Source organism: Vicugna pacos, chromosome 4 (assembly GCF_048564905.1).
Source record: "Vicugna pacos chromosome 4, VicPac4, whole genome shotgun sequence".
Taxonomy (NCBI): domain Eukaryota; kingdom Metazoa; phylum Chordata; class Mammalia; order Artiodactyla; family Camelidae; genus Vicugna; species Vicugna pacos.
The window spans coordinates 78,374,217-78,399,513 of NC_132990.1; the positions used below are offsets into that span (position 1 = coordinate 78,374,217).

A 25,297-nucleotide genomic window follows, 5' to 3' on the forward strand; every position below is an offset into this window, starting at 1 on the left:
CGGTCCTCAGGGACCCGAGGGGATGGGGTACAAACGCTCCAGCCCCCCCACACCCTGTCACAGTGCCAAAGGCACCTGCAGGCTGGCGGGTCTGGCCACGAGTCCGAGCCCCTGCAGCGAACACGCTGCCTCCCAGGCGCTCTCGTCTGCATCTGCGGCTCTGCCCGCCTGAGCCCGGCGGGCTGACAGATGTTTCGTTTAAGCAGCTAAATTACCGCAAATACACCCAAAGAGATGACAGGCCCATTTCTCCTAAGGTTTATTTGCATGAGGAGGGAGTGGTGTATGGAAATTCTATCTTCCCCCTTATTGAGGAAAAAAATTTTATTACACACATGAGTTACGAACAGAGAGTGGGTGACAGTGTAGGAATTACCAATGGGAGCGTTGACACAGGGATAAACCTCACGTCTCAGAGGCCCACCAACACCCTGCGGAGGCCACAGGTGCACGGGAGGCCTCGGAACTCCCACCTCCATCTCCCACAGGTAGACTCAGACAAGCACCTGTGCTTTCAGAGCCTCGGTTTCCAGAGCTGCCAAATAGTCAATGACTCCTCTCCCTCCAGGGGCTGCCCTTTGCTGGGGCCTGACCCACAGCTAAGCGCCTCCAGTCTCGTGACTAATTAGGATCATTTCAGCATCGTCAGGTGGCCCTGGGAGCAGCCCAGAGCAGGCACAGCGAGACAGGCGACCCCATCATGACCAAGGAACGTCAGAGAGGGCTGAGCGCTCCCGCACGAGAAACCGTCCTGGCCAGATCCACTGCCCACCGCCACTGAGAGGCAGCCCAGGTGCCGACCTTCAGTCCCCAAGCCACCAGATGGCAAAGCAGAAGAGAGACTGAGGGCCAGAGCCCCTCCGCTGGGCAAGGCGAGACGGGGCCATGTCACTCTGGCCTCCTTCCCGGGCTGAGCATTTCCCACCACCAGCAGGAGGCCCAGACAGGCAGAGGGGGCAGGATGGGGCCCCAGAGCGGGTCCAGGGTTCCCAGCAGCAAGAACGCACTGCTCAGCGGCCACCTGCACCACCTGTTTCCTGACCCGCAGTGGGGATGCGGCCATGGGGATGCGGCCAGGGCTCCCCGCAAGCAGGGAGGACGGAGGGGCAGAGCCCTGTGGGCAAAACCCCTCAGCCGCTTGAAGGAAAGTGGGCGTGAGCTCCGAGCCCATCCAGAGGTGGCTGGCAGCGTCCAGACGCACCAGGGCCGGAGACAGACAAAGAGGGCACCGCGCAGACGGCAGACCGAGCCTGGCCTCCCGACCCCAACGCCCACTCAGATCTGTCACACATGCACCTGGCCCCAGAAATGCGATGCCTCAGTCCTGGGGAACACAGCTGCACAGCCCATGCAGAGCTCCGCCAGACGGCAAACACACATCTCCCACACACACACACACACACACACACACACACACACATACACACAGAGGCACACACACACACAGACACACACACAGAGACATACACACAGAGGCACAGACACACACACACACAGAGACGCACACACACACCCCGGGGATGGGTGGGAGGCGATGTGAAAGCCTGGATTTACTGACTCAGTCCTTCACTCCAGACAAAGCCGGTGTCCCCCATGGCCCACCCCTCAGCTCCAGCCCAGGAAAGACTCAGGAAGCACACTGCCCGCACGTGACTCTAGGATGGGATGTCCCCAGGGGTCCCGGCCCAGCCTCCCTGCAGGGCGGGGAGACTCCAGGAACCTCGCACCATCAGCCAACGCGAGGAAGCCGAGATGCTCCCAGACACCTCAGAAAACACACGTCCGCCCTGGAAGCAGGCGCTGCGTCCGCAGGCTGCTTCCTGGGGCGACCACAGCTCCCAGGCGGCTGGCCTGACATGGGGCGCCGTGTGACAACGCCCCTCCTTAAGACGTGGTCAAGGACAGGAGACCGCAGGGTCAGAGGCAAGGCAGCTTCCACAGAGCGAGTCCACGTGCACAGATCCCGTGCGTCCCTTCTAGACGCCCCGACAGCGGGTGGCCCTGCAGGGACTGCAGAAGCCCAGGGCCATCCTCCCTCCCGCCCCCGGAGGACCTAGAGCAGACATGATGGTCCCATTTTACAGGTGGGGCAACTGAGAAACAAGCACGAAGCCAGTGGCCCGAGAGCTCCGGTGCTCCCTGGACCCGCCTTCCCTCTTCACTACAGGGAGCCATGAGGGCACCGGGGACTCAGACAAGTCCCTGCTATCAGCAGCCACAGACCCGGCCCGCCTCCCCAGCGCTGCCCTCCGGGCCCGAGGCTGCCGCCGGCCCAGGATGCAGGAGTGGAGACAGAAACACCCGGCCCCACCCCGGGCCGCGCCCCTGGGCGGGCAGTCTCCCCCTGACCCCCGGCTCAGCCCCCCGGCGGGAACCTGCTGGGCCGGCCCCTCCCGACGGCCACCCGCGCTGCCCGCAGCTGCCAGGGCAGCCGCGCGGGCCCGACGCCACCGGGCACTGCCGGCGGCACTTCTAGGGGCTGCAGAAGAGTCTGAGCTGGAAGACAACATCTAAACACTCACGTATCTAAGTACGCTGTTTGTGTGTTTGCCTGTACACCGACGTGGTCTCCAAACGTGACTTAGCGTCCCTTACGGAGGAGGCCCTCACGGGGAAGGTGCCCTGTGCCCGTGGGTGCCGCCTGGCAGGCACCTGCTGCGGCTCCTCCCTCAGGCCCCCCCCGCCAACCCTTCGAGGGCAGCGCTACTCCCGTCACTGTGCTGCAGTACACCTGACATAAACCTGAGCACGCTCACAGCCCCACCTGGCCCCAGAACCTCCACCACGCCCGTTAGCAGGCACCTCACCCCCTCCTCCGCCAGCCCTGGACAGCCGCCAGGACCGCCCCCGTCTCCTCTCCGTCCCCACGGACCCGTCCCTCCTGGGCATTTCCACGTAAGTGGAGTCACGCGACGCCTGTCCTCCTGCGCCAGCTGCTTCCACCCAGCACGCTCCCGAGGCCCGACCACGCTGCAGCGTCAGGGCTGCGCTCCGAGTGGCTGGGTGACGCCCCGCTGCCTGGACGGGGCGCACGCCACTCGTCCCCTCGCCCGCTGAGGACACTGCTTTCACCCCCGTCCTGCAGAGGACGGGACCGAGGCCCCGCCACGGGCAGACTCGGCGGCCACGGTGGTCAGTGGCAAAGCCAGGCCTCCAGCTCTGGGCCCTAGCCACACCGACTGTGCCCCGACACCACGAGAGGCGGCGGCGGCCGGCCCCTCCACAGCCGGGAGCACAGAGGCCCAGAGGGCAGGGGGACGCGGCCAGAGGGGCCGGGGAGCCCAAGCGCCCGTCTCCGGGCCCCGCCTCCCACCTTCTCCCTCTGGGCCCTACAGCAGGGGAGGGGCGTGGACAAAGCCACCTCAGGAGGAGAGAGACTTCCCCCTCCCCAGCACCCAGACGGGCGCTCAGAACCCGTGAGTCACCATCGTCTGAGGACAGAAACAGCTCGGATCTGAAAGGTCCCTGGTCTCACCAAAAGGACTGCCGGGGGTCTCTGAGGTAAGCTGGGCGCTGGGGAGGAAAACACAGACACCCGGTGTCCGGGGCGGAGGAGTAAATTAAGAGTTGGGGGAGATCGGGGGCAAGAGAGGGAGTGTCTCAGGGTGTGGCTGTCATGAGCGTGAGGCTCTAGAACCTTCCACCACCCCAGGGGGACCTGGACACAGGGCGTGAACGGACGAACCCTCCCCAGTGTCCTGCGTGCCCAGGACACGTGGCAACAGTCCCAAGAACCTGACACCCTGGATGCAGCTGACAGATGAGCAGTCCGTGCTGCATCCACGACCTCTGTCCTCCCGGGAGGGACACCCAGGCCCAGGAGCAGAGGCCCGCCCGTCTCACCGGGCCACACCTTCAGGGACACTCCTGCCAACCAGAGCCAGTCCCCAGGGAGCAGATCAAAACGTGGGCCTTGGGAGTCAGGCGGGAGGAAGGCCGGGCAAGTCCAGGCCCAGCTTCTCGTGACGGCATGGCCCTGACAGGCGGGGCCGCACTGGCCCCTCTCCCCGGCACTGGGGTCGTCCACGCGCTCAGCACGGTGCCTGCACCACCACCCCCGAAGGCATCCTACGTTGGTGAGACAGACGTGACAATCAAGCAAGCGTGGTGGAAACTGGAAGTGTGGACGGTACGTCTGCGGAGAGGCCGGGCAGAGGCAGGGCTGGGTGGGACCAGGAGGCAAACGGAACAGAGAAACATTTGGAACCCAAACCCGCCCACCTGCAAGATGGCTCCGTCTGGGCCTGTGACAGCCACCCCCACCCCGCACCTGACTCCGCCGCCCGCCACGTCCCGGGAGACACCTCTCCTGCTGCAGCCGCCAAAGCCCCGAGCAGAGCGGGCGAGCTGGTCAGGAGGCGGTGAGCAGCACCTTACCAAGTCCTCTGACCAGCATCCCCGCCCCCCACAGAGGACAAACGGGCCCCGGGGGCCCCGGAGGACTTGGGGGTGGACCCCATCCCTGGAAAGACCCGGAGGAGGAGCAGCCCCTGGAGGGACGGGAGGCCGGGGGCCAGCAGCCGTGATCCCTTCCCGCCTGGACCAGCGCTCGCCAGACACCCATGCACATGCTGCCTTTAGAACCAAAAGCACGAAACAAAGCAAAACCACAGAAGCACTTGCGGCCTAAAGTTTACGCTGGCTCGAGGGCACAAGGAGTCGGCATTGAAAGTAGTTACTTTAATCCTTACGTGAACGCTGCGAAGACTGCAGACGAAACGCGCAGAGCAGAAGCACCGTGCGTTTTGAGCAGCACTCAGGCCCCCGAACCCACGCTGGCAGGTGGGGAGCCTCGCCTGGGGACCCCCCGTCCCAGCCGGCAGTTCGGGCGCCCACTGCCCAGCCCAGCCTCCCTCTGCAGCCACACGTCTGTTATTCTTGTTTATCTTTTGGATCCAGAAACCAGAACAGTCAGGGCAGCTGCAGGATGCTGACCAGGGGGCCCCCGATGGCGGAGAGCTGGGACCAAGAGCGCGGCCCGAGCTCGGCCCGGCTGCTCGCGAAGCTTCCAGGGCTGAGCGGGGCAGGGGCTTGTCCCGCCCAAGCGTGGTGCCCAGTGTGGAAGCAGGTCTGCGGGTCCTGCGGCGGCCACCCCTCTCCCCGCCCTGACCTCTCCCCCGTCAGGCTCCAGAGCACGAGCTAGGGGAGGGGCCTCTACAGGGAGAGGCAGACCCCCCCACCCCTCCTTCCAGGCTCCAAAGGGCCGGACGCCCAGAGTGAGGCCGTGGAGGGAGAGGATCCCGGTGCGGTGGGGGGGGGCACCATCCACTGAGCACGTACCACCTCCAGACACTGGGCTGACAGCTTTGGGTCCTCTGCTCTCAGCCAAACCCCACGAGGTGGCTGTCAAAACCCCCTTTACAGCAGAGGCGGTGGGGCCTGAGGTGGGGGCAGGGGTCACACAGCCAGGAAGTGGAGACCAGGATTTGAATCCAGGTCCCAGAGGGTCCGGTGCTGCGCCTGTCCCCACCCCAGGGATGAGTCAGCGGTCACCCCACTGCCTGGGGCGCACAGGCCAGGCGCAGGGTGAGAAAACGGGTGGGTCCCTGGGGGGCTGCCCCCAGACAGCTCCACCAGAGTGGGCGGCCCAGGGTCCCCAGGTGCATGGAGGGAGGAGCAGACAGCGGGCAGCCATACAGAACTGGACGGAGGATGTGGATGGGGCAGGCAGAAACACAAAAGCCACACTCTGTAGGCAGAGATTTGAAGCACAGAGGCACAGCCGCTCACACGGCAGAGCTGGCCTGGCCAGGGGGCTGCGTCTTGGGCACATGAGGACCCCGCCCAGAGACCACCCCTTCTGGCAGCGCCCCCTTCATGACAGGCCTGAACGTCACTCCAGACCATGCGCCCGTTCCAGCTCAGAGCAGGCAGGAAGCACGCTGGCAGAGAGGCCCCCAGCACCTCCTCCAGGAAGCCTGCCTCAGCTTCCCGAGTGGCAGCCCCCAGCCTCCTGCCTGCTGCCTTTCTCTGCATCTCTCTTTCTTCACGAATTCTTTATTCTGTCTCCCTCCACTCAGAAGGACACGGTTCTCTCTTCTGCCGGATGCCTGGGGGTGGATGTTCGGCGAATGGGACTTGAGTAATGCCAGAGTGACCCTCTCCCAGTCACCTGGGAGCAAGTGAGGGGACCCCACCCCCGGAAGCTAAGCAGCCAGAAGGCAGAGCCGGCCAGCCCCGGGCCACCTCTGGGTCCAGGCCCTGCGTGGTCCCCGAGACTCCTCATCCGCAGAGGCCCATGCAAGGGCTGGTTTTCCGGTGGAATGAAGAGCAAAGTGAAGGGTCCTCCAGGGACTGAGGGACACGGGCAGGTTGTTGAGGCCTCGGCCCCCACGCAGCTGTGCGACCTCAAGACGGCCTGTCACCTCTCTGTTAACCCGGGCACAGCCTCACAGGGTCTCACAGCGTCACCCGAGGCTGGGCAGCGGACAACAAAGCTTCCCAGGACAGGGAGCGGCCAGGCAGCAGCCATCTGCCTGGGGGGCAGAGTGGGAACCCCCCACCCCAGCCTCTGCCCCTATAGAGCCCATCTCTGCAGCATCCACCCATTTCCAACCCTTAGTTACCTAAGGGCATCCAGTTTTCAACACCAGCTCAAGTGCCACCTCCTCCATGAAGCCCTCCAGTCTCCCTGGCCCCAGGGATCCAAGCTTCGGCACCCGCTGAGGACCAGCACCACCTCAAAGGACATGACAGCAAGTCCTGCCCCCTCCAACCCCAGACTCCCTCGGAAGGAAACGGCAGAGGATGAGACCCCTTTTGGCAAGTGTTCCCCCATCACCCTCAGAGGAAGGGGCAGTGCTGCCGTTCCCCAACCCTGGGCCCTCCACCCCTCGGCCAAGGATCCTCCATCCATCCCCTCCCCCTCCCCCACCCCCCACAGCCTGTGGTGGAAGGGTAAATTAAGAGAGGGAGGGGCAGAGCTGGGGCCCTGGCAGTCCACCCTCCAGGCTCTGCTGCGGCTGGGCCCCCAGAGGCAACGCGAAGCCAGGTGGACAGTGGAGGGGGAGGGAAGGCAGCTGGCCCAGGAGGCAGCGGGGAGCTAGGACCAGTGTCCAGCCGTGGGGAGCGAATCAGGCCCCTGGGCGTGGGGAGGGGGCACGTGCTCTGAGACTGACCCGGCCTGGTTGGAGGCAGGCTCTTACTTTCTCTCTAAGCTCCCCCAACAGCCTGCGAGAGCCCCCTTCCAGATGGGGAGATGGGGGCTCAGCCAGGCCAGTGACCTGTCATCACCGGATCCTCGCCACAACGCAGGGGCCCGCTGCCCTGCCGCCGCCAGGCAGCGCACCTCGCTCACTACATGCTGGAGGACCTGTTCGCAGCCAGCGCCGCTCCAGACGCCGCTCCAGATGTGAGGGGCCTCAGCCTCCCCGGCGGAGAAGTGGGGCTGAGAGCAGAGCCCCAGCCACACGCGTTCCGCGAAGCGAGGAGGTCGCCCAGGCAGCGCTCAGCACACTTCCTGGCACAAGATCAGCGGTGGAAAAGCTTTGTTCTACGGAACACTTCCTGTGTGAGCAGCTGACGCCAAGGGCTCTGGACACAAACGGAGACACGACCGTGATTCATGCAAACTGTGATGGGAGCCAGGAGGGGGCAGCCCGGAGGATGCGGCCACCTTCGCCGGCCCCGGAAAGGGCTCTAAGCAGACGGGGAGCAGCAGGCCGGCTCCGTGCCTGGTTTTGTACAGCCTACAGACCTTAGTAGAAAGGTTTTTAGGATTTCATGGCAGGGGAGGGAGAATAGGATTTCATAACACACGAAAAGTATATGAAATTCAAATTTCGTTCCCCAGAAATAAATGTTATCGGTCACAGCCACACACTCGTTTACAGATCATCCACAGCTGCCCTCGCACTGTGAGGGCAGAGGTGAGCTCTTGCGACAGAGACCGTCTGGCCCGCAGGGCCAGAAATATTGACTGCCTGGCCCCCGACATAAAATGTTTGCCAATAGCTGCTCTGGGAGGGGGTGGCTGTGGCCGCCTGGGTGCCGAGCGAGAAAGAGCTGGATTCAAGGGGGGCAGTCAGAGAGGAGGGCCACCTGGTAGGGCCCCAGTCCCAGAGCTGCAGGGCATCGGCCTAAACCAGGGCACCCCACGCCGGGCCCGGCAGCACCGTCTTCTCCTGGGAAGCCACAGCCACAGACATGGCCTGGGCACAGGGACAAGAGGCAGGGGCCAGAGGACACCATGCTGCCAAGGAGGGGACATCCTCGGTCACCAGGACCTCATGGGGGCTGAAATGAGGCACCAGGGTGGGGGCACCTTGTGGCTACCCACCTTTGTCAGCTGAGCCCCCATGCCCCCATCCCAAGCCCCAAGACACATCATTTCCGGGGCTCAGGGCACAGAGGAGGTTGGTCCCCCAAGATGGCCTCCCCAGCCAACACACAGCGTTCTTCTTGGTTTGACCCCAGCGGCCCATGCCAAAGCCAGATCTTCATAATCAGCGCACATGGCACAAACAGGTCATGAGCCACCAACGCCAGCTTGTGCCCTCCCACAACCTGCGCAGGTGACACCCACCAGCCTTTCCTGCTGACTCCAGACCCCAGCCTCAAACCCTGCCCCACACAGCCCTGCAAGTGCCCCTCCGGTCAGCAGGTCAGTGCTAAACACCAGGCTCCAGGTCCACCAGCCTCCACTCCCCTCTCCCCTCCCCTCCTCCTCCCCGCCCCCTCCCCCACGCCCTCCCCCTGCTGCACACGCTGGGGGCCACAAACTCTGCCACCTGGAAATGCTAATGTTAGGGAAATCAGTGTTTCTCAAGCTTCTTGTCATTACCCTCCCCCTTAGGAGCCTTTCCAGGCCCTCGTCCTAACTGCCCTTCCCGCATGAAATTTTAATGCCACAAGATGTACTGTGTATCTGTTTTGTTTCCTCTGCACATTTGTGTTTGACACTTAAAGAGAACGTGATTTCTTCACCTCCGCAGATCTGATTCCCAGCCCGCTGGGCACGGGTGAAATACAATATATTATGAGAATTAACGAGATACATTTCTTTTTACATTTTAAACATGACCCCCAGAAATTTCAAAAGCCAGATGCAGTCACACATTTCTACTTGGCAGCGCTGAAGAGACAGAAAACAAATATACACGTGAACATGTGCAGCCCCATGTGTGCACACGGACACACACACGCCTGTGTTTACTCAGATGCACACACGGCCCTGGTCTGACTGCTGAGAGCGTCTGGAGGTGCGGACACCCTGCAGCAGGTGCACCTGCGCCCGGATCTCGGCTCCTACATACGCCTCTGCCCTGCGGAGCCAGCTCCTTAGACACACGCCTGCGTCCTGAGCTCGGACAAGATAAGATACAAGAGGAGCTTAGATGTCTTGTGCCCCGAAAGAGACGATGCTCCAAAAATGGTGGGAGGCTCAAGAAGACACACGGAAGCCAGCTTTAAGCAATTCCCACTGGTCACACCTGAGCCGATCTGGGCATCAAAATAAACACTGACAAACACAGGTAATACTCCGCAGAGTAAGACAAGGAACCGTCAACCAAAGTGGTGGAGAGAGAGAGAAAAGAAAGGAAAAGAAAAAGCAAAGAAAGCAGAAGGTGGGACTAGACCCCGAAGCTGTCTCAAAGTTCCTTCCTGGGAATATTTGTGACCTCCGAGGGGGGACAGAGGGCCCTCACGGTGGAGACCCCGGCAAACACTGCCTTCATCAGGTGATCAAAGCCAACACCCCCAGCAAGGGGACACTTGGAAACCATGTACCACCTGCTAGACAGGATGTCAGGACAAGGCAGCATCGTGGCTGCCCGACCCCTACGGGTGCAAAGCCTGAATCCAACCCGAGGAGGTGGCAAATAAACCCAAAAGGAGGGACATTCTGCAAATAAACCCAGGGAAGGTTCTGCCTGGAACCTTCAAAAGCAACAAGGTTGGGAAAATCAAAGACAGGCTGAGGGGTGGCCCAGCCCTCAAGTTGACCCTTTGCTGAAAGGGGCATTTGTGGACATATGGGTCTTCTGGGCTCAGGTGGCGGCACTGTGGTTGTGGAGGGGACCCTCGTCTGTAGGAAGCACACAGAAACACTCGGGGATACAGGGCACCGAGTCACCAACTCGGTGTGGTGTGTCAGGATATTTTCAAAATTAAAAAGAAATCAGACTCAAAAAGGAGGAAAGATACAGCTTCCTTGTTTCCGCTAGAATCGGCCCCTCACACCCCGCGGCCTCAGGAACCGTGTCCTGCTTGCATTCTGGACACTCTCTGGACACCTGAAGGCCACGTTTTCGTCCATGGGCACCTCGTCAACCCACTGTGTTTCCTGCTCACCCAGAGGCGTCTCGGAGCAGGGAATGGACCCCTGCCTGGCAGCCAGGGGCCCAGTGACCATTCCTCGAAGGAAGGACCAGAGCAACAAAGGAGCAGAGGCCTGGCTTTGCAGGACCCAGGAAGGAAGCCTGGGGAGGGCTCACCCTGGTTTGGAGGCGGAGGGCCACCACACATGGATGCCGGCATCCCCCACTCGGAAGCTCTCCAGATCCTGGGTTTTGGAGAGTGAGCAGCAAGGGTGTAGCTCCCGAACGATGTGGGTTTTACTAAAGCAAAGTGTGGAAAGGAAGAGTTAGAGGTACATACCCGGCACACAGCGTGGGGAGGCAGGGGCCAGGCTCGCAACGCAGCAGGGTGGGAAGAGAATGAAATCAGAGGAGGCTTCCTGGAGGAAGGGCCAATAGACTGGCTCCTCCGGGAAGATCCAGAGCAAAAGGAGAGGTAGTCTTCCAGCAAGGGCACAGCACACGATGGACACTGATGGCAAAGGTGTGGGGGTGGAGGGGGCAGGCTGGAGCGTCAGACACGAGGCAGGGACGGGAAGGACTGGAGGCTGGAGGTGTGGGCAGTGGGAAACCCTGGCAGGCTCGGGTCCCAAACAGATGGGGTCCCCAGTCTGTTCTACGGGGAGAAGGCCTGCCGGGTGGTGCGGTCAAGAGTCTGGGCGGCGGTGCCTCAAAGGTTCAAATGCAGGGGCTGTCTGCTGGCATCAGCAAACTCAGGGCCTCATAACCGAAGCTGCTCCAGGCACACACGCTCTCTTATTAAGATCAGCAGATTGTGGCCATGCCTAATTAGTGTAATTAAACCCAAGGTGGCTTCCAGGCATTTTGGATATAAAAAAAATAAAAATAAAGCATACCCTGCTGGCTCCGGAAGGACAAGACAAAGGGGCAACTTGCATCCATCCCTGAACACCTCCCAGTACCTGGCTCTGTATACAGCAGATACTCAGTAAGTGCACACTGCTATTATGCCCCTTTAGGGCCAATAACCCACCTGAGGTCAACTCAGACGGAAGGGGGACTCGAAATGCTGTCCTCTAAAAATAGGATGTCACCAGAAGAAGCCAGTGTGGCACTCTGGAGCGAGGGGCTATGTGGCAGGCATTTGAGCTGGACGGGCCCACGGACAGGCACCCCATAACAGCAGGGAGGGGGACAGGCCCTGCCCACTCGCCAGCAAAGTGTCCAGATTCCCCACAGGAAACAGGCACGCACTCCCCCCTCCCTGTCCATCCCACGGAAACAGACACACCACGAACCACCTGAGAAGGAGGCCGGGCATCCAGCAGGGCCTGCCCAACAGCGGAGGCGAAGCTTGTGGAATCACAGTCTGCCTAAACTGTCCTAGCAGGGAGGGAGACCTAAGTTCAGGCGCTAGTTTTACCACTTACTATCTGTGTGACCTGGGGAAGTCACTCGACCTCTCTGAGCTGCAGTCTCATTTATGAAGCAGGGGTGGCATGCCCCTCCTCAGATCGTGCCCAGCCTAGGGCAGGATGGGTGAGAAACGGCAGCCACGACTGTTCTGGTGATGCAACCACCGGGGACCAAGAGGACCACGTCCTTTCCGTCCCCCACCTAGGGAACGTAAGCCCCCCAGAGAGCAAAGAGCAGCCACACAGAGAGCCCACCGGGTTCCTCTCCCAAGCCCTGCACGGCCACACGTGGTAGGAACAATGGTTTCATTCACTGTGAGGACACAGATGGGGCCACCCAGCTCACCGCCTGACCTGGCGGACACAGGTTTTACGGAGCACCCACAGTCATCCCTGTGCCAGCAACCGAAACACAGAGATCCGTGTGACCAGCCCCACCCTCCACGTGACAACAGACAAGCTGAGGTCAGGAAGACGAGCCCTCGGCGGTAACTGCCAGTGTCCAGGCGCCCCTCTGAAAACCGCTGATGTCCCCTCAGCGCGGCATTAAGGCCCTTCTCTGACTTTGCTCACCAAATCCTCCCAACATGGCTATGATGTGGCCACTAACTCAGCCCCCATTACATACATAGATGGCGAAACTGAGGCCCCAAAGGTGGTCACTGCGGGGGAGGTGACAGCGCCAGGTGTCAATAAGAGCATGTGGCCATGAAGGCACAGACACTCACCCATCTGGTTCTCCTCCCCAGCCCCCCTCAACACCACTTCACCCAGCCTGGGGCAGGGGTGCTGGACAGGACTTTGCCGGCTTCAGTGTTGCCGGCCCGAGGATGGCTCCAGGGACCCCAGGAAGACTGCGCTTCCAGCGCAGGGGCTGAGCCAAGCCATATGCCACAGCCAGCGCCCCTTCCTCCCCGATCCTGCCCGAACCCAGCGGACCCACCCACCCCGGGCTGGGCCCTGGGCCCCAGCCTCTCTGCCAGTCAGTCGGGAACCTCCAGGAGCCAGCAAGCCTGGGCAGCCCCTGCAGTTCACAGCCAGAGGCTGACACGCCCGCGCAAGGCCCAGCTTTGCCCTCAGCGGCTCTTCTTCCCCTTGGTTCCTCCAGCCACCAAGTAGGGTAAGTCCTTCCCAGCCTCCAGGGACCGCGGGTGACAGCAGAGGAGAGCACTGGATCTGTGAAAGCATCCTGCAGCCAGGACAGCTGACCCCAGGACCTTGGGCTACTTAGCGCTGAGTGTGCCCGAAGATGGCACTGGCTTCAGGGGAGCCTGAGGACCAGAAGGCAGGTCAGTGCGGCCAGGGCTCCCTCACCGGGCCACCCGCCTCCGTGGTGCTGGGGTATCACTACAGAGTGGGAAGGCAGCCCCTTCCTCTCCCCAGGACTCTTCTTTGCCAGCAGCCACCCTCCATCTTCCCTGGAGTGGAGGGGGGTGCCCCCATCTCCTTGGAAACACGATCACAGCCAAAGGGCAGAGGCCATGCAGCCCAGCCTGGAAAAGCAGTGACTCACTCCATCCCTCCCTCCCCCAGCCCATTTTCCGATGTCATGCTTGTGAATGGCCGTTGTCCACTTGGACTTGCCGAGGGTCACAGAAGAAGGGGCTCGGGGGCTAGCAGGAAGGTGGCTCCTGAGGAACACAGGCCAGACCTCTGGTGGCCCCCTGGTCCCCTTGGGCACCTAGGGCCCTTTCAAAGGTGCTGGGATGGGGGTTGCACAGCCGGGGAGTGTAGGACAGGAGATTCTATTCTGCTTAAGTCTTAACCAAGTTCCCTTTAAGGGGCCAAGAAAGGCAGCTCCTGCCGGCCAAGGAGACATCTTCCTGCCTGCCCGCGGCCACATGCGCCTCAACCGCGACAAAGACCACACTTGAGGAAGCAAAGGGGCTCCCTATGCCAGTAAGTTTGCGACCCTAAGGATCTGGTGCTGCTTGCATCACCCCCACCCTAGGGTTCAGGAGGACACAGAGGCCGGCAAGGGGGTCGGCACGCCCAGCCCATCAGCCCCCTCATCCGCCAGGGCTCCCAGCTCCCAGCCCTGCCCAGCCGGGCCCCTCCCGCTGCGCCCCGAGCCCAGCTGCCCGCTCCTTCATCCTCTGGGGCATCCAGCCACCAGTCGCAAAGCCGGGGTATGCCACGCCTGTCGAGGCCTCCGGCCCGGTGGGATCTCCGGGGTCGAAAGGAACCCTCACTGGGTCCTGGCGCCATGGCCTGTGAGACGAGGAGGCGGTGGTAAGCACATAGCCAGGGTTCCCCTCACTCCGGGAGGCGCAGCCCCAGTCCCGGGCGCTCCCAGGCAGCTGCCCGCAGGCAGAGATGCGCGCCCCAGGTTTGGGGGACTTTGGCCAACTTCGTGCCTCCCGGGTTCGCCCCTCGGAGGAGCAGGCTCAGAGGCCTGGGACGCGCCCCCTCTCCGCTCCCGGTCCCCCCGCCTGCCGACGTCCGTGAGCAGCCGCTCCGACCAGGGTCCCGGGACCGCCTGGCGGCGCCAACACCCGCGGACCAGGGCCCCTCTGGCGCGCCCAGACCCTCACCTGGGACATCTGCGGCCGGAAGTTGATGTCCTTGAGATCAATGGAGCCGGGGGAGAGGTTGTGTAGCAGCTGGCACAGGAGGACGCCGTCGCGCAGCGCCTGTGCCAGGTCGAAGACCACGGCCGAGGGCCACACGACCCGGTGGTTGGGCGGCAGGACCTTGCAATCGATGAGCCAGCGGCCACATTGCCGCCACTGCTCCATGGCGCCCGCGGCGCCCGCCCGCCCGCCCGCTGCGTGCTGGGCCGACAGGCTCACGGCAGCGCTCTGGCCAAAGTGCGGCGGCCGCGGGGCATACCGCCCGCCCGCGCGGGGCTCGGCGGCCGGGGCGGGGCTTCGCGCTGGCGGCCCCGGGTCCCCGCTGCGCCGCCGCGCGTCCCCTCCTCTTCCTCCTCCTCCTCCGGCTCCTCGCGGGCCGCCGCTCCCGCCCACGTGCGGCCGCGGGGCGGGCGCAGGGCAGCGCGCTGGATCCCCCCTTCACACACCCAAGTCCCCCCGGGCCCCGGACCGGGCTCCGTGCAGCCCGCCTCCGCAGCGCCCCGCGATCCGCCCTGCCGGGCGCCGCATTCTGAGCTCGGGGCGCCCGGAGGCCGCCGTAGCTTCTGCCCCGCCCGAGACAAAGGCCCGGCGGGTCGCTCGCTCCGCGCGTCCGGGGCCTGGGCCGCCCTCGCCGCCACCGCTTTGTTCGCCCTGCCTTCGGGCTCAGCGCTCGGCGCCCAGCGCTCCGACTCCGCGGCTCGGCGGCTCCAGGGCGCGGGGGGCGCGGGGGCGCGGCCACGGGCGGGGTGGGGGCGGGGCCGGCGCGCGCCTGGCCCCGCCCCCGCCCCCCCACTTCCTGCCCCGCTACCGCTCGCGAAAGTTGCGGAGGGCGGGGGCGGCGGCGCGGCCGGGGCCCGGGGTCCGCCGACTTTCTTCGAGGGCCGTCAGGACTCAGGCAGCTCTGCGCCCGGGGCGCGCGACCGCGCCTGCGGAGTGATAGCCAGTCGTCGTCTCCGCGTCCCTCTGGCGTTTCAGAAGATCAGGAGGTGGCCCCTGTCGCGCTGCGCGTCTCTGCGTGGGCCTTCGGGAAGGATAGACCCTACCGAGGGCACCGACCGGGCCGAGGCGTCCCGCAGCCGCGCGGTCCGTCGAGCGGCCCCGCGGGATCATTCGAGGCAGGAGGCGCACGGGCCGGAGACTCTCCTGGAGCGCCTTCCCATCCTATGTCCTGGCCAGGGACCCGCAGGAAGCCCCCGCCCCACCTCGACCCCGCACAAAGGCTGAGAGTCTCCTGTTTTGTAACCCAGAGGCCTGCCACTCGCAGCTGCCCGGAGGGCAAGTCCTGGCGTCCGAGATGGAATACGTGACAGCAAGTGGGAGAGAGGGAAAGAGATGTGGCGAGACGCGCCGGGCGGCCGCCCGCCTCCCTGCTGGCTGCGGGGCCCACTGACCCCGCCTTGAACTCCTTCCCGGGCCACGCCCTCTGGGAGGGGGTGGGCCTGCTCTCTGCAGCTGGCCCCCGTGACAGTGGGAGGGCTTCTCGGACAGAAAGAGCCTATCTGGCCGCGAAATAATGTAGATCCTGACTCGGCTGTCGGGAGCCCTGGGTTCTCAGCACTGATGTGCTGGGTGACTCTAGGGAAATCTGATCTCCTCTCTAAGACTGGCTCAGGCACGGAGTGGGGGTGGGGTGACCAGTCTCTGAGCACCCCCACACACTTGGGTTGAACCCTGGACCCGTGTTAGCTGGGGCAGCCCGGGGCAGCTGCCCGCGTAGCCCAGTTCCCCTCCTCCTTTGGTACTGGTACAGGAGCCAGGGCAGAGCGACACCCCCACCTCACTGTGAGCCCAGCAACGGTCCCCTGAGCCCTCTGTTCTGGGCCCTCTGCAGAGTCAGACTTGCCCCCTTCCCAAACGGAGGAGGAAGCATGGGGACCCAGGCCAGGTTCTGGCTCATGCAGCAACGTGGAGGAGGAGCTGGCCTCCCAGGGCTCACCCCAGACCCTGGCAGGAATAAAGTCAGGCCAAGTGGCCAGTGACCTCTAAGTTCCTGCCCGGGCGTCCTTCCTGCGAGGAAATGGGTGCGGCAGCTTCACGAACCTGGACAGAAAAGAGCTGCTTCAGCTGGGGGGGATTGAGCCTGCCTTGCCCAAGACAAAAGGATATAACCCCACGGCAGCAGGCGGATTCCTCCAGCATCGCCCCAAGAAATCGCAAAGTGGGCTTCATCGCCTCCAGCCCCCCACTCTGAGAGCCTGCACAGACAGGCACCTTCCCCTGGCAGGGACGCCTCCCTCTCTGTAGACTGGGGGGCGCCCCACTCCGTCAGAACTGCTCGTGAGGAATGAACAGGATTCTTCATCCAGGAGCTTTGCACAGTGCTTGGGCCGGATGGGGTACCCTCTTCATGTCCTCGCTGCCCTCGGCCTTCCTGCCTGGGCAGGGAACCGGCCAAGACGATGAGCCAGGACTGGGACACAGGCAGGCACCCGCCAGCCCGCAGCACTGATGATCCTCTGCCGCCCCCTGCTGGGTGCAGAGGGCACTGTTGCCACCTGGCTGCCCCTTGGGCGGGCGCTGCCCAGCGGCACCAAGAATCAGGTTTAGCCTGGAGAATAGCCCCGGAGACCCAGGCCTCGCCACTGAGCCAGTCACAGTACCTTCCTGACTCCCAGTGTCCTGATGTGGACGACAAGGACAGGACCCACCCTGGGTGCCTCCCAGGATTTGGGGAAGGTGCTGCAGGAAGGCTGGATGGTTGTGAACGCATGAATGAAACTTTCTCCTCCCCTTAACGGAGGCACCGGGGAGGGAGCCCACGTACGCCAAGCAGGCGCTCTACTGCCGAGCTGTACGTACCCACCAACCCCCGAATGAAGGAAGAGATGGAAACTCTCTTCCAAACGCTTGGTGTGTGATGAGCAGGTCCGGACTGTGTCAGCTCAAAGTATGTATCAGGAAGAGGGGACACCGTTCCAGAAACTCTTAGCACCATCCGCGTCTTCTCAGACGCGGAGCTGTTTGCCGGAACCGCCTGTGGCACCCCTCCGGGGGCACCATTGCCTCCACGTTCTATAGAGAGGGCACCCTGGAGAGGAGCTCGCAGACTGCACGGGAACGGTCCCCGCCGGCGGCTGCAGCTCAGCTTGGCCCACGTGTGGTGCCATCAGTTTTCCTCAGTGAGGGCGGATGGGCCCAGGAGAGGCAGGAAGCTGGGGCTCCCAGCCCAGTGGAGCAGGTGGAACCCAGGGGCGGGAGTCACGTTTGCCAAAGTATGGAAGGAGGGTCCCAGGCCCCCTCTTCCTGGGCCCCTCAGCCTCCACCCGCACCACCCGTTCCCCCTCAGTCTGCCCTCAGCAGCCACCAAAGACCCAGTCCAACCTTAGCGAGGCCTCGTCACTCTCCTGCCCGGAGAGGGCTCCCCTTCACCAGAGACAAAATCAAATCTCTTCCCCTGCAAGTCCTGTGTGGTGCACCTCGCCCCTGAACAACCTCACTTCCTGCAGCTCTCCAGCCACGCCCAGCACTCCCCAGCCCCAGGGCCTTTGCACCTGCCACCCCTCTGCCTGGGACTCGCCCAGATGGCCGTGTGGCTCGCACCCTCACTTCCTGTGCTGAGCCTCCTCCCACCACATGACTCCCTGTACTTCTGTGCACTTCTCGCCACCGTGTCTGTTCCTGAATGGCTCAGTCTCAGCCCTCTAGACTGTCAGCTCTGGCAGCAGGGCCCACCTCTGGTCCTGTCCCCAGTTCACTCCCAGCACCGTGAACTGGGCTCAGCTCATGGGAGGTAGTCCAGAAACACGTGTTGAATGCAACACCAGAAGAATAAACCGACAGCTCAGCGAAGCGCGGCAACTGCAATCTTACAACCAAACGTCTCCTGTCGTGGAAGTCAGACAAGAGCAACCTGAGTCAGAGGCTTAAAGACAGGCTGTGTAATCCACTGAACTGCAGTGTATCTTACCATCATGAAGGGAATCTAGAACATTCCACTCCATAAGAGCTGCACCGACTTAGCACAGTATTCTCACGGTCTTCGTCATTGTGATTGCTGCTCCTATTTCTTGAGCACGGGCGGCCGGCCTGAGGGGGTTGTGTGTGTCACCTGGTCCCCATTAAGCCTCCCAGTTACAGTCATCGCTTCTGTTCTTCGCTGTTAAATGCAGAAATCCAGCACATTGGGAGCTGCCCGGCGTCACAGCAGGATGCGAAGGAGTCGGGCCCAAACGCCAGGCCTCTCCGGCACCTGCTTACCCACCCACATCTTGCTGTTGCAGGGAGTTTCTGTGCCCGGCACCTAATTCTGTCGGGCGACACACTGGTTTGGGTAGAGAGGAATTGAGGGAGACGGGAAAATGCTGTGGTGTCGAAAAACACGGAGATACTGACTCAGCAGCAGAACGCAGAGCCGGGAAGGCCGCTGCGGGAGCTGGCGCGCGCGCTCGGAGTTTCGGGGCCGGTGGGGAAGTGGCTGCTGGGGAAAGAGCTGGTGTCCCGGCACAGAAGTGCTGCCACCGGCCCGGAGCTCCTGGGAGCCTGGAGACAGCAGGGTCTGGGTGGGTCCCAGAGGGGGCCTTCGGAGGAAGATCAGGCCGCTTGGTGCCCGGGCCTCTCACTCCGGCCTCGCAGGGAATGATGCCCAGCTCCGGGCCGTGCACTTTACTGAACTGCTTGCAGGTGGCGGGTCTCAGAGGACCTGGCCAAGGTTAGGCGCTGCGCAGAGCTGGGGTTGGATCTCTGGTCTGAAGACCGAGTCTGATTCCTGCGACACTTCCAGCTGGGGTCTTGGCTTCTGCTTCTGGCTGATGTATGATGGGCTCCAGGCAGCAGCACGGGGTGGGGGGTTCTGAGTCCACAAACGCTCCACCAGGCCTCCTGGGCGCCCGCGGAGTTGCCCTTATCAGTGGGAGTCCTCCTGGCTGGGGAGACACCAGGAACTTGCTCTGCACAGGACACGTGTGAATCTTCATGTGCTGTGTGTGGTGCGGGCCGCAGTGGAAGGGCTGGAGCGCTTCCTGCCGCCTTCAAACATCTGAGACTGTTCCCTTCCACACAGGCCTCCTCAGAAAACACTCGCAGCCAGACCGGGGGTTCTTCCACCCAGCTTTACCCCAAATGCCAAGAGCCGCTGCGAGGTTGCAGTGCTTCTTGTCAGCGGGGTGCTTACTCCATAGCCAGGGTCCCAGGGCAGGACTGGGACCTTCTCCTGCCAAGGCCCCCCTCCGAAGCCAGAGCCCACCCCCTCCCCATCCCTCCCCTTCTCTGTCCAGAGTACCGAGCACTGGCCTTGTTCGTGGGGTGAGGGGGAAGCGAACGTTTCAACTCTTCCCAACATGACTGGGTGAAGGAATTATTCTCACGTCCAAACCACATGAACACACACATTTTGCAGATTCCATTTGCAGCTACATCATGCAAATTCAGCTGTCACAATTTCCCGGGAGACCATAGGTGCAGAGAAAGACCATCCGGCCCATCTTGGAGTCAGACGACGCCCACTGGGTTGGGGAGTGTGGCTTTTTACATTTTGTTCAAAGAGGCAAAATGAGGACTTTTCACTGTTCGTTGCTTTGACTTTCAAATTAAGTCCAATACTGTAGTCCACGGATCGCATGCCAAACTGTGACCGCTGACGTCTTACCGCCAGGGGTCCTTGTCTGGCCCCTCCTGCCCACTGGAAGGGGGCTCTGCTCTCCTCCGCAGGCGCTGTGAGGTCAGGGTGCGGGCAGGGTTACTTGAGGCTTTAAGGAGAGGAGGCCTCCCACACTTAACGCCTTTGTAGGCAGGACGCCGAAAAGTCCAGACTGGGGGCAGATCCTGGATTTCTTCAGAAGCCAGCTCATCGTGACACCAACAGGCCACCTCACCAAAGGACAGACGTGGGAATCCAGTCTGACTGAGGGAAGCCCCAGGCCCCGTGCAGCTGTCTGTGCGTTATGGGACCCAAGGGGTGGCCCAGGGGCCACTGTCACTGAAGCTGGCAGTAGGCAGACTGGGCTGTGACACTCCGGCTGCTGGGAGCTCTGGCTCTCATGGAAAGGACCAGCATCCCAAGGGATTCAGGGCACAGGGCCAAGGATAGCCCTGTCCAAATCTGTCCCTGCTTTGCCGTTACTGGTGTCCAGTGCTGCCTCGACCTGGGCAGGAGACAGCCCACCTCCTGCAGCCCCGCCACCTCCCAGGGCAATGGGTCAGCACAGCCAGACCCCCGCACGAGCGCTCCGAACCCTAGAACAAGCGCATCAGCCCCAAGAGACAGCCTGCGCCCCGGAGCTGCCGGCCCGCGCTCCCCGCCCACGCCACGCCTGGCAGCCTCGGATCTGTCTGGCTCCGTGATTTGCCTGTTCCAGACATTTTCGTGTCTGTGTGGCCTTCTTTCAGAATAATGTCGAGGTCCATTCATGTTGTAGTGGTGTGAATAAATACTCCGTGCCTGTTTTTGTTTGTTTTGCTTTGCTTTGCTTTGCTTTGGGGATGTGTGATCACGTTTTCATTTGTTTAGAGGAGGTGCTGGGGATTGAACCCGGGACCTCGTGCCTGCTGAGCCATGCCCTCCCCGAAACGTGCCTTTGTTTCGTCAAAGTGGAGCTGATTTACAGTGTCATGCTGGCGTCTGGTGCACAGCACGGTGACTGAGCTGCCCTTGGACACACTGCTTTTCAGATCTTGCCTTTCTGGCCTTCCCCATGTGCTGAGCTGACCCTAGGAGGGCCTGGGGTCCCTCAGAGAGAAAGGCCACGAGTGAGGGCTCCCGAGTCCCAGGCAGCCACTCTGCACCCTGAGTCAGCACTTTGTCTCCGAGAGTCAGTCTCCCTGTCTGTGAAGTGGGCGTGACGGCGATCCCAGGGCAGAGGCCTCACGGCCTGAGTCAATGAGACGGACGCACACACCGCACTCGGGACAGGCCTGGCCCTCCGCGGTCGGCTTGTGAGCTTTCCTAGCCAACAGCTTCGTGCCGCTCCTGCTGCGATTCAGGAAGTCAGAACCTCCTCCGCTTCCCTCCATTGTCCGAATGCCCAGAGCGCAGCCCACCTGGGGAATCCCAGCGCCTCCGCCACGAGGGGGCGCCGCCGGGTGCCCAGCCCCGCACATGCCACTTCTGTCACCTGGACCTTGGCTCAGAGCCTGGCCCAGCTGGCCTGTCCTCCCAGGCCCCACTGCCCCTCACGTTGCCTGTTCACGCCCTCGGTCACTGCTGCCTGAACGAGGGGTCTGCCCCCCAGCACCAGCGTGTCCGCCAGGAGAGCGCTGGCGTCTCCCCCTCTGCACACGCTGTAACTTGAACCTCACCAGCTCCGGTTATGGCATTTCTGGGCACCCACCTTCCCTCCTGCCTCTGGCCCCAGGCCTCCTCTCCCTCTTCCCTCCGGGGTCAAGATGCAGGTCAGAGTTCTCAAGGTCCATACTGCCTCGGCCCGGGACATCGTGAACCCCACTCACCTGGGCTCCCCAGGCCGTGGCCTTGGTTCCCTTTATTGTTGCCGTCCTGGTGTGATGGGGAGAACAAACCTGACTCCAGAACTGGACCTGTTTCTTTTACTTAAACTTCTGTGTCTACTGCTTTGGCTGCAAGTTAATCACTAAAGGGGTGTTGCCTCTAAGCTTAAATTACACACAACGGCCCATCTCTGGGACCCCTGCCCCCAGGCAAAGAGCATTAAGCTAAAATGCCTTCTTTTCGCTCACAGGAAGCCTCCTGAGCAGGCCCGCCTGGGACTGACTGCGGGGAGGAGGCAGTCGGCACAGGCCCTCCGGAGGGCGACGGACACAGGGATGTTTGACTTTACTCCCTCCCCTTTCAGTGTAAAAGAAACCCGAATTCTACCTCAGGCAAGATGGCTCTTTGGGACACGAGTCCACCATCTCCTTGCTCTGCTGGCTTTCAGAATGAAGTCGCTAGTCCTTGCCGCAACACCTCATCCCTCGATTTATTGGCCTGCTGTGGGGCGAGCAGTATGCGTTAACTTGGTAACAGTGGCAGGTCTTTGCCAACAGCTGCTGGCATCAGCTGTGCTCGGCCCGGCTGTACCCTGTTCCTACAGCTGCCCTGGCCAGAGAGAGGCCAGTAGGACCCCGAAGCCAGGGTCCAGGAACGGCCTGACGACTTCCTGGCCACCCCCACTCACCTTTCCTTTCAGGCAAAACAGACCCTGCTGTTCCCCCAACGCCCAGTTCCTTCCTGCTCTCCGACCCCCACTCCCAACACTGGGCTCTGGAGGGGTCCCAGGAAGCAGTCGCTAGCAGCCTCAGCCAGCTGGCAGCAAGAGCCCCAGTGCTGACGGCAGGCGGGGCGCCAGGAGCGCCTGGCATGGGGGCTGAGCACGAGAACGCTCCCCAGGGGTGAGCCGGGGCAAGAAGGTACCTCGTATCTCAGACGTTCGAATGTAGGGGAGGGCTGATGCTCGAACCATGGAAATGATGGCTGTGGTGGGCAGCCGTGAACACACTGGAGAAAGCCGGTGAATGGCGGAGTGGTTAGTCACCCACCGGGGGCAGAACGTGAAAGCCGGAGCCGCGTGTACAGGCCCTCGAATGAGCAGACTTCGCCCCGTAGCTGCAAGGCAGCGGAGGCAGTGCAGCCCCAGGGGAGGTCAAGTTCCGAGCCAGCCAGGGACCTGGCTGAGGGGCGGGGCCACGAGACGCGGGGGTGGGGACACTTGGGTCTGTGCACTGGGACCTCATCCACCCACACCCCCTCTGGAGCCCCTGGGCCAGAAGAAGTGGCCATTATCCCCGGAAGGCAGCAGTCCCCCTGTCTGAAGAACACCCTCTGCCGTCCGGGACGTCACACCTCTGCTTCCGGCCGACAGCACCTTGGACATCGGTCTGCGCCTTAGACTAAGGAGGAAGAACCTTAGCTTTTCACTCTCTTTTTTGAAGAGCCATTTTAAAAGTACCCCACACCACGGCCATTCACTTCTCTTTTATGGGCACCACCCCTCGGTCCCCCGGAGCCTCCCCATGGGCTTGTCGCTCCCTCCCGGGGACCACGGGAGACAGTTTACGCAGCTGTACGGCCCCCTGTGTCCCATCTCCTAAGAAAGCTGTATTGACATCACATTTAGCCACAGACCGGCCGGACAATCAACCCAAGATTCCTCCATCTTCCCTGCACCAGTTTCCACGTTAGGGTTTCCAGTGGGCTGAATAGTGGACCCCAGAAAGATACATCACATCAAGCCCTTGAAGCCTGTAAATGTGACCTTATTTGGAAAAGGGGTCTTTGCGGAAGTGACGAACGAGACTCCGAGATGAGATCATCCTGGATTATCTAAATCCAACGACAAGTGTCTTTGCTAGAGACACGCAGAGGGCAGACGCAGGGAGAGGAGGGGTGGCCAGGCGGAGACCGGGGTGGAAATCAGGGTGATGTAGCCCAAGACGCAGAAAGCCAAGCCTTGCTGGCCGCCCCGGGAGCGGGGTGAGCGGCACGGGACACCTGCCGGAGCTTCGAGGGGGAATGCAGACCTGCCAGCAGCGGGGTTTCCTCCTGGCCAGGGAGGGAGGCCCCTGAGAATGAAAAACATAACGAGGCCATTGATTGAATGGCATCAAATGCGATTCATGCGGTCACACTGATACATTTTTAAATCTATTGGTCTGAAAAGGGATAGGTGAAGAGAGAGAATGAAGCGTTTGTTCTTCGATTTAAGTGTTTTAGCTCCTTTACTGTGCTAGGGTTCCTGCACAGCAACCGCACCGATTTCAGATGTGCAGCTCGATGAATTCTGGTAGACGCGTGCGCCCGTGAAACCACCACCACCAGGGGCGCTAGCATGTCCATCTCTCCCCAGGAGGTGCTCATTTTGAACTCCCAGCTTATCCCTTCCCGCCGGCTTCACCCTCCGGTAACCATAAGGTTGTTCTCTATGTCTGTGAGTCTGTTTCTGTTTTGGAGGTGAGTTCATTCGTGTCCTTTTCTGTAGATCCCACACGTAAGCGATCTCATGTGGTATTTGTCTTTCTCCGTCAGCCTTGCTTCACTTAGGACGACCGTCTCCAGGTCCGTCCGTGCTGAATTCTACTTTCCTTCAGGGTAACCAGAGTTGATGAAGAAAGTTCTTCCTTACGGAGAAGAATTCCAGAAAATAAAGGCAGAAATCACATCGGCACCAGAAGGTCCTGAATTTGCAATCCTTGATGAACAACAGGCCTGAGTTATGATCAGTGATGGCAGGTAGACTTACCCCGTGAAAGACGGATGGGGCATTTGGTGGCGAGTAGATCAGGCTGCCAACACCCACAGCTGGTGGCCAACCTTACTGCGGAGAGCGCGCGGCACCCAGGAGGCGCCTGCCCACGCGTGCGGTGCTGGGAAGCCCGCAGCACCACCCGGGAAGGCAGCCGGTTAACAAGGCCAGCCCCGTCTGAAGAAGGCGCAGATCTAACTGCCAGTTCTCAGGACACATAGAGGGACGGTCACTTTAGTGACGTCGTGGGGACACAATCAGCCAGGCCTAGGATGTGGTGAGTCGAGAAAAAAGTGTGGAGCTTCCATGACGATCCTAGAGGAATGTCACATTTCTTGCAGCCACCTGGCCAATGTTACTGAATACCCGACACCGGATCCTTTTCGGTGGGCTGCAGAATTACAGCATCCCTTGAGCCCCCACCAAGTCCGTCCTGTGGACGTGTGGCATTGGCTGGGGAGGAGTGGGACCCTGACACTCGGGAAGGGACATCCGGTTAGACACAGACGGCGCTGAGGAGCTCCAGTCCCCCAGCCACTCTGAGCCTCTCTCGCCAGAGGAAGTACCTCAAAGGCGCCGTGACACCCTTACCTGGGAGCGGTGCTGTTACTCTGGGAAGGAGATGCTCTTCCCCTCAAAACCCACCCCAAACACCCTTGCTGCCCCAGAGCCACATCTAGGTTCAGATCTCAGCATGCCCTGAAGCCAAGCACAAAGGCGGATGCAAGAGGAAACAGCCTTTACACTAAGAGAGTGGAAAGATTTTGTACAGATTGGCGGAAACCAGGGCAGCCGTGCGGGGAATGGCTTCTGAGGGTGTGATCAAGGCAGACAGAACACAGCACGGGATCGGGCCAGAGGTACTCACACGAGTGCCTTACCAGAGATCCCGGACTCAGTGTGTCCCTTGTGCGGCT

The 25,297-nt window shown here is 61.8% G+C and overlaps 1 protein-coding gene across 3 annotated transcripts in view; it reads right to left on the bottom strand.

Moving 5' to 3' along the window:
- Positions 1-14,976, bottom strand: part of VAV2 (vav guanine nucleotide exchange factor 2) — a 168,079-nt gene extending 153,103 nt beyond the window's left edge. For all 3 annotated transcript variants that reach the window (XM_072960499.1, XM_072960498.1, XM_072960497.1), the window contains exon 1: positions 14,209-14,976. In XM_072960499.1, coding sequence (XP_072816600.1) covers positions 14,209-14,412 — 204 coding nt within the window. In that variant the 5' untranslated portion in view covers positions 14,413-14,976. The remainder of the gene's footprint in view (positions 1-14,208) is intronic.
- Positions 14,977-25,297: the final 10,321 nt, after the last annotated feature.